The 15,797-nt window shown below is 44.5% G+C and overlaps 1 protein-coding gene across 1 annotated transcript in view; it reads right to left on the bottom strand.

The window, feature by feature from the left end:
* RPA1 (replication protein A1) overlaps window positions 1–15,797 on the bottom strand; it is a 210,108-nt gene that overhangs the window by 102,285 nt on the left and 92,026 nt on the right. The window contains exons 7-8 of the mRNA XM_069226140.1: window positions 1,041–1,176; window positions 113–215 (exon numbers count right to left, since the gene is read on the bottom strand). Coding sequence (XP_069082241.1) covers window positions 113–215; window positions 1,041–1,176 — 239 coding nt within the window. The remainder of the gene's footprint in view (window positions 1–112; window positions 216–1,040; window positions 1,177–15,797) is intronic.

Here is a 15,797-nt window from a genome sequence, read left to right as displayed (position 1 = left end):
AGAAAGACTGTATACGTGTAGAATGCACATCAGGAGAAGTAGCAATGGTGCGTGTTTCATTACCCATGCACGGTGTGAAACACTTAGCAGAAAATACTGCATGTAAGCTTACACTTTCATCCACCATCTCAATGGAGAACAGCTTCCCTTCACCTCTGGAGTTGCTCCAAGTTCGGATCTGGCTTTTATTTGTCACACGAGCACGAATGGTCCACCTGTAACGAGATAGCAGCAGACAATGAGGTCAGCTCTAAAGCACTGGGCAGAGAGCGATTGTGTGGGATACCCAAGTGAGAGGGGGTGGAGGCGAGATGATGGAGAAGAGGCCAAACAAACAAACAAAGAAATGAAGTCACAAAAGAACTGACAAACACAGGAAAATTATTTATAAAACACACGAGCAAGATACAGATGTAGACAAGAAAAATAAAAAAAACCTGAAGTAACAGGCTGATAAACCGAAACGGGCCCCCAAATCATAACTTAAACTAGAACAGGGGACACGTGTACAAAGGAAAACAGAAGGCAGCCAAGGCAGCACACGGGGGCAGGCGGCTATGGAAGTGAATGGTGAGATTAAGGGCTCACATACAAACAAGGGAACTAGATGTGTTCACGTGCAATAGCCACAGACTACTAAAACAGAGTGCCACCGGAAGTTCGGTGCCACCAACAGATTTATCAATCTGCCCAGCGCAGCTGCCGTGGACCCATCCTCTCCTCTCCCGTGACCGAAGCAGGTGCTTTCACAAACATCCCCGTGTGATGAACTAGTGTTCTGGATATACGCTGGTGCTGCCAATAAACGATGCGTGCCTTCTGCACGTGGGGCATCGCGTGGACGCTAGATTACACATACACTGACTCAGGGTGGTGGGAGAGAAGGAAAAGGAACAGATGGCACAAGGCGTGGTGACGGCGACTGCGTAAAAACAGCAATTAAGAGGGAGGTAGCACGATTAACGATTCGTTGCTAGATTTCTTATTCATCTCGTTTTCACATCCCACCAAGAGCGAGCGTCTGATTAGAAGTGACTCACTTGGACTGGTACGGGTTTAAGCTGGCAATGGGAACCACCTTGGCCTGTGATCCTCCGGGCGTGTTAGGGGGGCCTCCCCCACCTCCGACCTTGCCAAATGGCTTGGAGAAACCCCTGCTCATAGGAGCAGCAGCAGCTGAAAAGAAGCACAGGAAATGTCTAAATATACACATGACAAGAGAAAGAGACCCTGTCCCTCTCTACTTTTACAAAATACATTCAATAAACCACTGCTTATCACCACATAAAATAACAGAGAGCAGGCAGTGACCAAGGGGACATCAGAAGAAATTCTATAAGAGGACGCCAGAGTCAAAATGCTGAGCCCAACAGTAGCTGCATAGATATCTCATCACAATGGTGTGGTTCAAACTCAAAGTAGTACACATGGGGACATCTTGTAAAAAGACACCTTTGTCTAAATCGCCAACATGCTGTAACCAGGAAGAACCACCAGGAGCAAAGTTTGCAAAGACCCCTCAACCTAGCTAACAATTACTGCCAACAAAGCATTGATTACACTGTCTATAAAACATTGTTCAATCTGTTAGCTTTCTGAGGACCACCGAGCGGGCCACTAGATGAGTCATGCAAAGATAATCCTCAAGCTCATCATCTGCTGCTGGACTGAAGGAGAGACGCCATAAAAGAGGTGTAGGAAGTTAGCTCTGTATATACTATTTCAAAGTAAGAAATAGTGTGCACATAGTCCAAGGGTTCCCCTAAGAGGTAAGATAGTGGCAAAATTAGATAATTCTAATGCTCTGTTTTGTGGTAGTGTGGTCGCGCAGTAGGCTTATCAGATGGCAGTGTTAAGCATTTGTTGTACACACACAGGCAATAAATGAGGAACACACACTCAAAGACTTACTCAAGGCCAATAGGTTATTATATTGAAAATATATTTTCTTAGTTTATTTTAAGAACCATAGGTTCAAGATTTACATTAAACACTTTAAATGTAAGGTACTTCACTTAAATACTTTAGGAACTTTGAATGAAAACAATATCATGTACAGTCTTTGTAAAAATGGCAAACTATTTTCAAAGCGGACACAGTGCAAAAATCAACAGTTCCTGGGGGAGGTAAGTAAAGGTTAGATTAGGAGGTAAGTAAAACACTTACAAGTCTCAGTCCTGGGGCATAGGCAGCCCACTGTTGGGGGTTCAAGGCAACCCCAAAGTTACCACACCAGCAGCTCAGGGCCGTGGAGAACAGGGGTGCTCCGGTTCCAGTCTGCCAGCAGGTAAGTACTTGCGTCCTTGGGGGGCAGACCAGGGGGGTTTTGTAGAGCACTGGGGGGGGGGGAGAGGGGAGGGGACAAGTAGGCACACAAAACACACCCTCAGTGGCACAGGGGCGGGTGGGTGCAGTGTGCAGTGTGCAAAGCAGGCGTCTGGTTTTGTATAGGTTTCAATGGAGGGACCCGGGGGTCACTCTAGCGGTGCAGGCAGGAACGGGGGGGGGGGGGCTTCTCGGGACTGCCACCACCTGGGCAAGGCAGAGGGTCACCTGGGGGTCACTCCTGCGTCAAAGTTCAGTTCCTTCAGGTCCTGGGGGCTGCGCGTGCAGTGTTGGTTCCAGGTGTCGGGTCCCTTGTTACAGGCAGTCGCGGTCAGGGGGAGCCTCTGGATGCTCTCTGCAGGCGTCGCTGTAGGGACTCAGGGGGGTTGTGTCTGGTTACTCACGGGCTCGCAGTCGCCGGGGAGTCCTCCCTGAGGTGTTGGTTTTCTGCAGGTCGAGGCGGGGGCGTCGGGTGCATTGTGTAGAGTCTCACGCTTCCGGCGGGAAATGTGAAGTCCTTGGAAGTTGCTTCTTTGCTGCAAAGAAGTAGCTGGTTTTTAACAGGGCCGCTGTTCAGAGGAGCTTCTTGGTCCTTTAGTCCAGGGCAGTCCTCTGAGGCTTCAGAGGTCGCTGGTCCCTGTCGGATGCGTCGCTGGAGCAGGTTTTCGAAGTTGGAGACAGACTGGTAGGGCTGGGGCCAAAGCAGTTGTTGTCTTCCTCCTTCTCTGCAGGCTTGTAGGTCAGCAGTCCTTGTTTCTTCAGGTTGCAGGAATCTGATTTCCTGAGATCTGGGGAGCCCCTAAATACTGAATTTAGGGGTGTGTTTGGGTCTGGGAGGGCAGTAGCCAATGGCTACTGTCCTTGAGGGTGGCTACACCCTCTCTGTGCCTCCTCCCTGTGGGGAGGGGGCACATCCCTAATCCTATTGGGGGAATCCTCCAAACTCAAGATGGAGGATTTCTCAAGGCAGAGATCACCTCAGCCCAAGACACCTTAGGGGCTGTCCAGACTGGTGGGTGACTCCTCCTTGTTTTTCTCATTGTCTTGCCGCCAAAAGTGGGGGGCACTGGCCGGAGGGGTGGGGGGGGGGGGGCATCTCCACTAGCTGGGATGCCCTGGGGCGCTGTAACAAAAGGGGTGAGCCTTTGAGGCTCACGGCCAGGTGTCACAGTTCCTGCAGGGGGAGGTGAGAAGCACCTCCACCCAGTACAGGCTTTGTTCCTGGCCACAGAGTGACAAAGGCACTCTCCCCATGTGGCCAGCAACATGTCTGGTGTGTGGCAGTCTGGCAGAAACTGGTCAACCTACACTAGAAGTCGGGTAGGTATTCAGGGGGCATCTCTAAGATGCCCTCTGGGTGTACATTACAATAAATTGCACACTGGCATCAGTGTGCATTTATTGTGCTGAGAAGTTTGATACCAAACTTCCCAGTTTTTAGTGTAGCCATTATAGAACTGTGGAGTTTGTGTTTGACAAACTCCCAGACCATATAATCTTATGGCTACCCTGCACTTACAATGTCTAAGGTTTTGCTTAGACCCTGTAGGGACATAGTGCTCATGCACATATGCCCTCACCTGTGGTATAGTGCACTCACCCTGCCTTAGGGATGTAAGGCCTGCTAGAGGGGTGACTTACCTATGCCAGAGGCAGTGTGAGGTTGGCATGGCACTCTGAGGGGAGTGCCATGTCGACTTAGTCTTTTTCTCCCCACCAGCACACACAAGCTGTGAGGCAGTGTGAATGTGCTGAGTAATGGGTCCCCAGGGTGGCATAAGACATGCTGCAGCCCTTAGAGACCTTCCCTGGCATCAGGGCCCTTGCTACCAGGGGTACCAGTTACAAGGGACATACCTGAGTGCCAGGGTTGTGCCAGTTGTGGAGACAAAGGTACAGTTTAGGGAAAGAACTCTGGTGCCGGGGCCTGGTTAGCAGGGTCCCAGCACACTTTCAAATCATAACTTAGCATCAGCAAAGGCAAAAAGTTAGGGGGTAACCATGCCAAGGAGGCCTTTCCTTACAAGAGGTTTACCCCAATCAGAGCAACCACTACAAGGCGAAAGACACCACGTAAACTAACCACCAACCACTGCTCAAGGGCAACCACAAGATGTCAATCAAGAACCCCATCAAACCACCAACCACTGGTACAAAGAGAAGTTACCCCAGGAAAGGTCTATAAAGAGTATGCTCAAACTAATAACCGCAGCAGAACCTAAGATCAGCCACATATTCCTAAAAAGACAAACCAGTCTTACCATTCAGTGCTGAACCAAAAGTGCAGAAGCCAACTCCAGATATTTTTAAACAAAGACAATTTTAAGCCGAGTATGAAAGCAGATAACAGGAAACAAATCTGTAAAGTGAGCCCTGTTATCTAATCAGAAGCCACTGTTGAAATCAGGTAGAAAGAGAAATAACAGACACTTAAAAAATACATCCACTGCTCAAAAACAAGGACAGCCCCAAAAAACAAAATGTATAAAGGGGCCTCGCTGATCTAATTACTACCCACTGCTTAGCCAAACGACACTCAACACAAAGGAAATGCCCATAAAGAGGTTATTTTACCTCACCAAGCATTTTTGACCCTTTATACGGCTATCAAGAGAAGTCTACAAACAGAAATATCAATCTAACCAACCACCGAGAAACCTAGGTGTAGGCACTAGGAAGCAAATCTCGAAAATATTGCTCTGAGTAATTCAATTTAACTGTTTACTTGGTTTACACAAGTCAAATATAATACATAGGCAATGTGACAATATTTTAAAATGAAAAATGTGGATAAATAAAACATGCATAAACTTTACAAAAGTTTACATTTTAGAAAATTATATTTGCATGAATATGGCAACAGCTCAGTCATACTGTCTCAGTTCTAATAATTCAAAAGTGCAAGTGAGCATGTTAATATATAGCTTAATTAGTCCTATGAGTACTCATTCTCTGTCCAGATCTATATAGAAGAATAAAACATTATCATAACTTTAGGACTATTAGGTGCGTAATTTGCACCACCTTTAAGTAACTGGAATGGCATGGTAGGTTTTCTCTATTTTTCCTCGAATTTTCCTAAGAGGTGACTGTTTCATACAAAGAATCTTATGAAGTGTTCCCCGGTCAGAGTCCTTTGACATGATGCAATAGGCGAGCAGGATATTATGTTTTGGAACAAACAAAGTGAGTAATATCATCTTTTATGCAAGTACGCCAGATCTGTGTGCCTACTCACTGATGGACAACTTTCAAAACAAATTATTTTGAAATAAGCTTTAAAGATGGAGCCATTACCCAACAACGTCCACAAACGGAAGGCTTCAGCCAGCTTAAATGACTTGGTTTTCAGATACACTGAGTTGCAAGCTGCATACCTGGGTTTCCAGGCTGCTAACTTTAGAAAGGGTGATAACTGGGGTACTTTATGTTAGCAGCATTAAGGGAAATAATGTCAGAGACCAGGGGCCTAGGTGTTAGCTTTGCATTCAGGGCATAAGAACATGCTGTTAATTCCTTGGGTCTCCCCATCGATGCTACTATAAAACCATAATTTCGCCAACACAGTACATCAGCAGGGTGCCACCAAAAGTGTGCTATGTTTTGAAAACGTCATTAGGTCTGGTAGCCTAGATTAGACAAATGTGTAAAGTCCTCTGTCTGTCTGTTTTTCTTTTCAGTAATAATTAATAAATTACTTTCCTGGACCAATACTGTGAACTGGCAGCAATTTCTGAACTCTGTCCAGATCCGGTAAAGCATTACCTGAAGGAGGGTTTTGCTCTAACTCATCTTAATATTGATTTTTTTTTCCTAACAAAAGGTGCCTTCAGGAATGAAATTTGGGAGCTCAAAAAGCAAAAATATCAAATATGCTGGACAGCAACAAAATTATGATACTACTTTTGACAAAAATGGTCATACAATTGATCTTACTAATTAGTTTCAAAAGAATATATTAAAATCAGAGGAGGGAAGTACTCCCAGACTTGAGACATGTCTAGTTAAATATGGGAGATTTTAAATCAATTGTTGAGTCAGAGAAACTACAGGAAATCCACGTTAAAGCTGCAAAGCTGAAAAAAGTAACAAAATGGTTACTTATCAACAGGAATAGTTTTGCAGCTTGAAGATTTTTACTGTATTCACATGCTGTTCATTATTCTATCATCTAGTGGTTGGGCCCATAATTGTATATACTTTAGTTTTCTTGTTTTTTGTGGGCATAGTCATTGACTGGCACCTCTGTGATGTCAGACAGGTGGCCTGGGAAGTTCCTATGCCTAGTCACTATCTTAAGATTGTTTTTCCCCACTATCTTAAGATTGTTTGCCCCCTGTTTACCACTTCCAGGTGTTTGAAAATCCTCTTTTCCAGTGCAATTGTTAAAGAAATTTGCCTGCATGTCCTTGCCATTCCCGGAGAGGAAGGCAAGGTCGCCTGTGAGTTCAGAAAATTCTTCAAACTGAAAACTATTCCTACCAGTAACTAACCATTTCGCTTTGCAGTGTGAATGTTTTCTGGATTCACAATATGTGCATCGTTTTTGTAGCGGTATCTGCCTCCATGGGAAGGTTGGGTTGAAATGCACTTAAATTTGCCAACAGGTCTTCATCAGACAGGTGCCGCTCTCATTTTGGATTTCCACACAGAAGGTGGGTACAGAGGACCATGCTGCTGCCATAGAGAAGTCATTAATGGACAGAACTGATCCCTTCTTCCTCATCAAGTGTGCCCTTGGCTTTGTCAGTAAACGTACCCTTGCTTTTTCGTAGGTTTGGACTGTTTGCAGTATCATGCACTGGGACCAGTCTTCATTGGTAAACCCTTACTTGTCCCCGTGAAAGAGATGAAGAGTTGACTTTCCTTTCCTTGAGTTTTGTCTACTGGAGGTAGTACATGAGCACTCTCCTTACGTCCAGCATATTTACGGCTCTTTCACCGTGTCTTTGCCTCATGAAAGTAAGCCAGCAATTGCATAGCTTGGTTAACATGGAAGTGCAACACCACCTTAGGAAGGAACTTGGGGTTCGTTCTTAAAGCCACTCTGTCTTTATGGATTTGTAGGTAGGGTTCTAGGATAGTGAGAGCTTGCAGCTCATGGACTCTGCGTAGAGACACGATAGCTAGAGGAAGCAGTTTTAATATTAGGGACTTTTGTTCCAATTTGTGAATAAGTGCAAATGGTTTTGCCATGAGTTGAGTGAGCAAGGTATTCAGCCAGTCGTCCAAGTATGGATAGATGTTTATGCTTTGTCTCATGAGGTGCAAGACTACTGCCGCCAGGCATTTTGTGAATACCCTTGGTGCTGATTTTACGCGGAAGAGCAGCAACTTTAACTGGTTGTGTATCTTGACTGACAAATTTGACGTATTGCCTAAGTCTTTGGTTCATTGGAATGTGTAGGGAGGTGTCTTTCAAACTACTGTGGCCATGAAGTCTGCTCTCTTTAGAAGTGGGATTACATTCTGCAACGTATTCATTCTGACACATTGAGCCGTTTTTCCTGAGGAAGTAAGCTGAATAAACCCCTTTCCTGACCTCCCCTTTGAGAAACTTTCTATAGCTCGTTTTTTGATGAGGTCCTTTACCTTGCGACGTAGTTGCTAAAGTTGTTCCTTTGTTTGTGATCTTTCCCTTGGGATTTGTGAGGGAGGCAGTGGCCAGGTCTTATTATGTTTAATATACATTTGAGGTGATTGACTTCCATTCCTAGAGGAGTCCCACTATTCTTCTGCCCCCACTGCTGTTATGTGCTGGGATTGTGATTCATGCAAGTCACTTGTTTGCAACTCCTCCCTCTTTTGGGGGTATACCTCTGCCTCCAGCTCTCCCTACAAAGGGCTGCCTTGCCAGGTACTGCCATTGTTGGGTTAGAGTGTGAGTTGTGGTAGCTTGGCCAAAATTTTGTTGTTGAAACGCTGTGCCATGTCGGAAAGCTCTCCTGGCTGGTGGTCTTTTTGTCTGCACACTTCACCCTTGAAGGACTTGCATAACTGCAATGCTTCCATTCGCTGTTGGTTCTTTCCTATCTGCTGCAGTTCCTGGGAAGGCCAAATGGAGAATCCCCTGCAAAGGGCATGTTGATTCAGGAAGCTTTTACCTCAGTCTTAAAAGTAAACACTGTAAGCCAGGCGTGCCTCTAAAGGTTTGTACCAGTGCACATCTGCCTGCTGGTCATGTCTGCCGTATCAAGGTCTGACTTGGGGGCAGGTGTTGGCAATTGTCTTGCCTTCTTTTATGTCTGCCTGGGCACCTTTCTTGTTATCCTTAGGGGGATGTTGCATGGAACCATTTATTTCATTCCCACTGGGGGCGGAGCAGTTGATAAGGGAACTAAGATAGGCAGTCCTCCATAGGGTTTTTTTCTTCTCCTCTCTCCTTTTTTTTTTCTTCTCCCTCTCTCCTCTTTACTGGCTCCATTCTTACTTTCCCCGTAAGGTGGGGCCTCCTTAATGTGGGGATATTACCCCTCTTCCTTGCTGTTGCATGAAGAAGTCCACAGTTGCATTCTCCCTTATATAGATGGGGTACTGCATGGAGTGATGGTACTTGTTTTTGACTTGGGAGGTCAGATCCTTGGATGGGGAGATTGACATTCCTGTTCTAGGAGGGCATCAGTGTCTCCTTTTCTACTTTGAGCTGCACACCATAGCTATCAACCACTCTCTTAATATGCGCATTGCAGACAGAAAGGTCATCGGTGATGAAGTCCTTGCAGTGTGCCAATGCCTTTCTCTGGCGAGTTGGCGTCCGGTCTTGCCATATCCCCTCTTGCTGTTCCTGTCTCGAGAAGAAGGTGGTTTCTTTGTCCTCTTGGACGAATAACTCTTCTTGTTGCTCTTCATGCTGCTCTGGCGTTGAGGGAGGTTTAAATCCTGCCTGTTTGGATTCTATGTCTTTCAGCTCCAACATTTTTGTGGTATGAAAAACCTCAAACTGCATTTCTTCTGCTCGACCTCAAGTGCCCATTGTTCGGCATCTGTTGTCAGCAAGGTTTTCTTTTTCAATTTTGGCAGCTCTTTGGCCCTCTTTTCCTCCTTCACCTTCTCATGCACCTCCCAACATCGACAGGTGTTTGGAAGGTCTGCCCCCATCTGTGTCCTTTGCTCTTGACCCATGAGGCTCTTTGCTTTTGCCATCCTTCGACTGTTTCGACATACATGTCGAGGAAGTCTTCAACAGCTTCAAGTTCAAGCCTTTCAGCTGTCGTGCAACCTGCTTTTTTCGCTGCTCTCCTCTGGGCCTCCAGCCTCTCATCATGAAAGACTCCTTTCTCGGCATCAGACTCTCCTTCGTCAGCTTGGTGTCTTTGTTGATTTTCTGCTCCTTGTCACTTGAAAGGACCACCTATATGTGGAGAGGGCTGTTTTTTGTGGGTATCAACCATGTCTCACCTTCAGTGTCGTGGACTGAAACTCCAAGCGTGCTCAGGCACAGATTCCAAATCTAGATTACAAATCTTATGCAGGTTTTTGTGCAGATTTGTAGACAGTTGGGGCTGAATTTAAAGGATGCATTTTCGATCTATCCTAACTCTGTCAACGTCCTGCATTATCAGGCCACAAGCTTCAGTCAAGGTTGCGAAAAGTGGCGAGTCCCCCCACCCCACCTTTTTGACAGCTTCGCTACGCAATTGACCTACAATGGTACCTTGTTGGTTTAAGTCTTGGTGTCCGCTATAATCAGTCTTTTCTTCAATTCTTTATGTGCGCTTCCACACCCAACAGCGGACAAATGAATCTGAATAACGTACAGTATGTGAATCCAGAAAAGATTCAGACTACAAAACGGATTGTTATGAAGGTATAGCAGGAATATACTGGACGTCATATTACTTGATTAAAAAGCCTGACAGAGCAAAGAGGTGAAGGAATTGTGGTAAACGAGTACCCCTTTAAGATTACCCAGTGCCAATGTAAATCTCACAGCCTCACCTTTTAAAACGTTCTTTTATTGAGTAATGGGAACAAAGCACTGCCACTTTCTCAAACAACTAATACCATCTCAGTTGTAAACGTCAATAAAGAGGCAACACATTTAGTTGTAGTTTCACCCATAGAATATGATTACATTTATTAACCAAAAATCTGTTTTCCAAAAATAATGAATAATTAAATTGGGCCCCTTTTCAAAAACTAATAAAGAGAACGAAAGTAATAGAAAGTAGGAATTTCATAACATTTTTGCATCTGGGTAAAGAGAATCTATTTCAAGTAGATCCAGAAAACAAAAAAAGGAGAATCACAAAAAATTTCTCAGAAGTTAACACTAAGAGTGAAGAGTCACCAGACAGCTAGCAAACAAGATAGCTCCTGTTAGCTCTTCAGAGCCCTGTGAGCGAACAGGAAAATCAGAAAACATCCGTTAGAAACCATGACCCACTTACGAAAAGGGGAGTCACAGAGAGCATGTAGCATGGCTTTAGAAACAGAGTCAATAATTGCAGAAGATGACGGTACAAGCATTAAACACTGTATTTGGGTGGCGCCCTGAGCTGTCTGGGACATGGTCTACTGGGATATGGGTAAGATTGGAGGGGAGGAAATGAAAGGCTGTGTTGTAGTTGGACTCTTGCTCTAGGCAAGATTGCTGGTTTAAGGATGACAGTAATTATGTTTGTGGGCGACTATGCCTATCCTACAACAAGTCGCAGCTGTCGTCCCAACCCTTCCGGCTCACTGGCAGCACCTCACCAAAAACCCAAATAGTAAAAGGTGATTTGTGGTAGCCTTTACGCATGGACTCGAAAGTATGACATCTCAGGGAGTGTCGTGGTGTAACGGAGATTACCCCTTTCTCACAGATATATCATGTCTCATCCAGACACAGGCAATAACGAAGATGCAGTAAAGTTTCAATAGTTTTTATTTAACACAACTGCAATCTACGATAAGTTGCATGGGCTGCAATGATTAGGATAATGAACAGTGCAAGAAACAGAATTGTAAAGACAAGAGTCATTATTACAAAGACCCTACCATCTTGCAATAACATGAAAAGACATGAAGTGTATAATATGTCCTAATACCCTATGATGATAGGCCTAACCTCCTACCTAAAGGAGAGCTGGGTATGTTAAACCTAATCTGCAAATGCCATGTCCATGAGAGGAGCCCCCAACCCTCGTTACCTTGGAATGAGATCTCGGTCTCAGACTCCGCAGGGACACGAAGACTGAGTCAGCATCAAGGCGACCTGCAGCATCGATATCAGCGATGGTGGCAATGCCATCTTGTCGGAATCCCTCTGATTATCTGTCTAAAGTGTAATGTATTTATACAGATCTACTTGGACCCCTGACGTAGGTGTGTTCTCAAACAATAGAAAACGGCATGCTTGGGACGGCAATTAATATAAACAATTCCCTCGAAAGCATGAAGAGGGAAAGTCCCTAAATGTGAACACCTACAGTTTGTTTGTCATGGTCACTTGATTTTGATGCCTTAACACGGTGGCACTGATAATGCAAATCATAACAAGTGGCCTAACTATAAACAAGGAAGCCACCTTAGAAGAATTAAATTAAATGGGCTAAGACAGAGCAAGCTAAGTAGGTTAAAAGTCACTAGGTGATGGGGGCACGAGCCTGCAAGCTAATGGCTAAGCTAACTCCTGTTATCCCATTAAAACAAACTAGGATTCACTACAGCTGCAGCTGAGCCACAAAGAAAGAACAAAGTATGCTGCGAACATACTTGGCTGATGCTGGGAGCTGCACCTCAGCAAATGAGTGGCTTGAGAATGGGGCCTGATACTCTGATAGACCACATGGTGCTGCTGCGGCACAGGCAATAATAGATAAGATGGTGCTGGCCAGCAAGCAAGGCCTGGTTAATGCCCAAGAGGGAAGCAGTGACTGCATTACCCTAAGATGAGCAACATCAGCCAGGACAACACAGAAGCCACTCCAGGCTTGCTCACTACCCTTCTGTTCTGGAGCGATGCACATTTTACTGCCTGTGGGGCTGATTTTGCGAGACTGAAGGGCACAAATATCAAGTTTTGAAATTTTAGGATCACAGAACAAGCTCACCTTAAAACCCCAAAAGGTCACCAGCTCCGCAGACAAACCTGTGGTGGAGGAGTGAGTGGAGAAGTAAGGAGATGTGAATTTGAAAGCCTTACTCTCATGTTTGTTGTTAAGAGACACCAACTAAGCAAATGGACACTATAAAAGAAAGGTTGAATAATCAATCTAATCTATCAACATGACACAGTAATGCACATCGGGATATCGAAGAGGGTGTGAGAGAAACTATTCAAACTGGAAAAGGCATTGGCACTGATATGTGCAAAGAACAAGAATTTACAGACTTGTTCCCACAGAAACAACATATACTTAGTAGTTGTCCTGCACTCTGCCAAAAAGAGTGATAGAGACATATGTGGCGAGGTATATTATTGAAACGTTTACCCCTCTCAGATACTAGGATCGCAATACCGCCCTTTATGTGGTCCATGACTGTCTTTACCACTGCAGTGCAGTATGTCACAAGACCATTCAACGTCAGCGGAGGAGCTGTCATGCTGTATCTGGTCAGACATACCCTCATTGAAGCAAAGTCCACCTTTCAGAAAACCCACAAACAGCTATGAATTTTTCCCAAGACATTAGGTATTGCAGGTGACCGGTCTCTACCAAATATGTTACAGGAAAGACAACTATCACTCCTGAATGAAGACGACTGAGGTCTACACTGAATATTACTGACAAACCTCTACGACAAATGTAGTAGCAGTCACTGCCACAATGGCATTTCATCCAGACAATCACAAAAGCAGAGATGTTGTTATAATATACCCTTTGGTTTAAAGTAAACACCAATATTGTGGGTGGTGGTGCCTGGCCTCTCAGCCTAGATTAAAGGAGATTGTGGTAAGCAGCCTGGTGGAATCTTATAAAAGGGTACAGCATGCAAAGAATTTGAGGGAAATGGGCAACAATCCCCTTGAATATATGACTACAGGTCTCGGAGTACATGCTACAATTTCCTGCCAGGCTAAGAGGTTGGTGGTATAAGAGATTTAAATGTTCATAAGTTGCACCCGTTGCCCTACAACGTTGAACAGGGAGCCTCCATGACGCACATGATCACACAGCACATAAGGGAGATAAATAACCCTAAAAAGGCTAAAAGGGTATCAACTTATTAGGTGGGCACAGGATTTCTGTAGCATTACTACATGAAGTCACATGGCCATGAATTTCTCATATATTTTGCACTCAAGGAGAATCGCCGCGTTAACGAGGAGACTTAAGATTCAGACATGTATCAGAAAAAGATGGCAGATATCTTACAATGCAGAATGTAAAGCACAACAAACAGACTGCCTTAGCCAATCTATATAGTCCAAAACGTTGATACTCCAAGCTTCTATAAAGTGGTGTTGCCTACAAGCATGAGAAAAGATCTGTGTGTGCTCTATATGTGGAGGTGACCTTAATATTGTTTTTAACCCCAACAGTGCAAACGTGTGGGCACATTGCACCTTGGCCATCTCAAAAGCAGTGCCTATACAGTCTATTCTAAATTACATTACACTGAATCAAGAACTGGTTACTCACATGTGATGCCCACACATGAGGATAGGCGGATTCCTGCATGCACCCTTTCAGAACAATTTCTGGTGCTGTTATAGCTAACACATTCACCCTTACTAAATATCCTTAGACCATTGCATTTTCTGCTAAGGAATTGGGAGATTAGGTACTTAGGGGAAACGTGAAACAGGCTAAACTGGAACATTGTGAAAAGAATGTGGGCTCTGTGGCATGGTATGGGAGACATTAAAGACAAAGGGGGCATAAGAATACACAAAAGGGCAGGAGTGGTAAAGTCAATTCATAGTACACTAGGCAGGCTAGAAAATGAGCTTTAGGAGTCAGAGGGTGAGTGAAGGCTATCATAATGAATAGGACTGCTGTGGAAACTAAATAAAAACAATCTGAAATTCTGAGGAAAATGCTCATGTGAGTTTGCTGTGGTGAGACCGTGCGGTAAAAGAGAAAGGCCACAAGGATACTGGCTAGATGACTTCATGTGATGTGATCTCCCCAAGAGATATTAAACGATAAATTGGAGAATAATTTTTCAGAACCACCCTTAATGTAATGGAGCATATGCTGAATGTCAAATGCTGCAAGACCAAGGTTCAGATTACAGCACCTGAGGTTCAGATTACAGCAACTGAGGTTACTTAAGGAACTGACTTGCTTGAGGAACATGTGTGTTAGCCACTGCAACAGCCCTTAAAAAATGGCTGAGGAAAAGGATGCAATCAAGGCCTTAGCAAGGGGACATCACCCAGCAGTGATGGAACAACAACCAAATGTAATAAAGAAAGTGGTGATTTGCTAGTTCCCCATATTTTAGATCTGTCTGAGGAAGTGAGACAAAAGGGGCCCTCCCACCCACAATATACAAAGGAGTGTTTATACCACTGCAGAAATCAGGCAAACAAAATATGCTAATCACTGAAATTTTAGCAAAAATCACTGCCCTTATATTGCAGCCTTTTTGATTGGTCTACTGTTACTTCACAAACAGGATTCATACTGGCTCAGCCACAACTAAAACAATTCATACTTTTTTTTTGCACTCCTCCATCAAACAGATCTAAGGCTCCGAGCAGGGAAGGTGCTACTAAATGATGAAAAAAGCATTTGAGTCACTGGAATGGGTATTCCTGCGTGCCGCTCTCTTTAGGATGGGGAAGAAGTATAATGGGATGAGTTTCCCTCCTGTATGCAGAGCCAAGGGCGTGGGTAAACATAGGCATTACATCATACATCGAGATCCCTAGGGGTACCTGGTAACTCAATTACTGTTTGCTCTAGCTACTGAACACCTGACCTGCACTGTCAGGGAGGAAAAAAAAAAAAAACAATTCAAACCATGGATGGCCTGCAATGAATAAAAAAAACAAATTTTCATTCTATAACGATCTTGGTTTTGGCCAAGTGCTGCAGGCGCTTTGTTTGTATTCCATTTTCTTAATTTAGGTGTTCATGTGACTTTTATTGTTTTCAAAAAAGTTTTGTTATACGCTTATTATAACGTACATGTTTTTTCATGAGCCCCGCCGGGGAGGAGGCCTGAAGGTGAATGCGGCCTTTCCCCTAATCCGCTTAACTCGCGGGACCTCGCGCATGCGCAAAGGCAATTCCCTGTGCGAGCGTCTTCCCTGCGAGGAGAAACGGTATTCCCCAGACGGCTATAAACGCCGAATATATTTTGCAAGCATTCGCTTCACAGTACGCCCGGAAGGGCTGTAAAAATACTATTAGAGCTTCACTCGAGGGAAAAGTGATTTCTTTGTGTCTCCCTTCTCTTTTTTGACCGTCAGAAACTGTATTGGTGTGAGGCACTTAGGTTTTTTTCCCCCCAATTTAACTGCGCATTTGGGACCTCAAATATAACTATTAAGCACAGACACATGGCACAATTCAGAGATGAGGAACATTATG

Source organism: Pleurodeles waltl, chromosome 3_1, assembly GCF_031143425.1.
Source record: "Pleurodeles waltl isolate 20211129_DDA chromosome 3_1, aPleWal1.hap1.20221129, whole genome shotgun sequence".
Classification (NCBI taxonomy): Eukaryota; Metazoa; Chordata; class Amphibia; order Caudata; family Salamandridae; genus Pleurodeles; species Pleurodeles waltl.
Note: the sequence above shows the minus strand (reverse complement) of the source record. Positions and strands in the feature narration are given on the sequence as shown.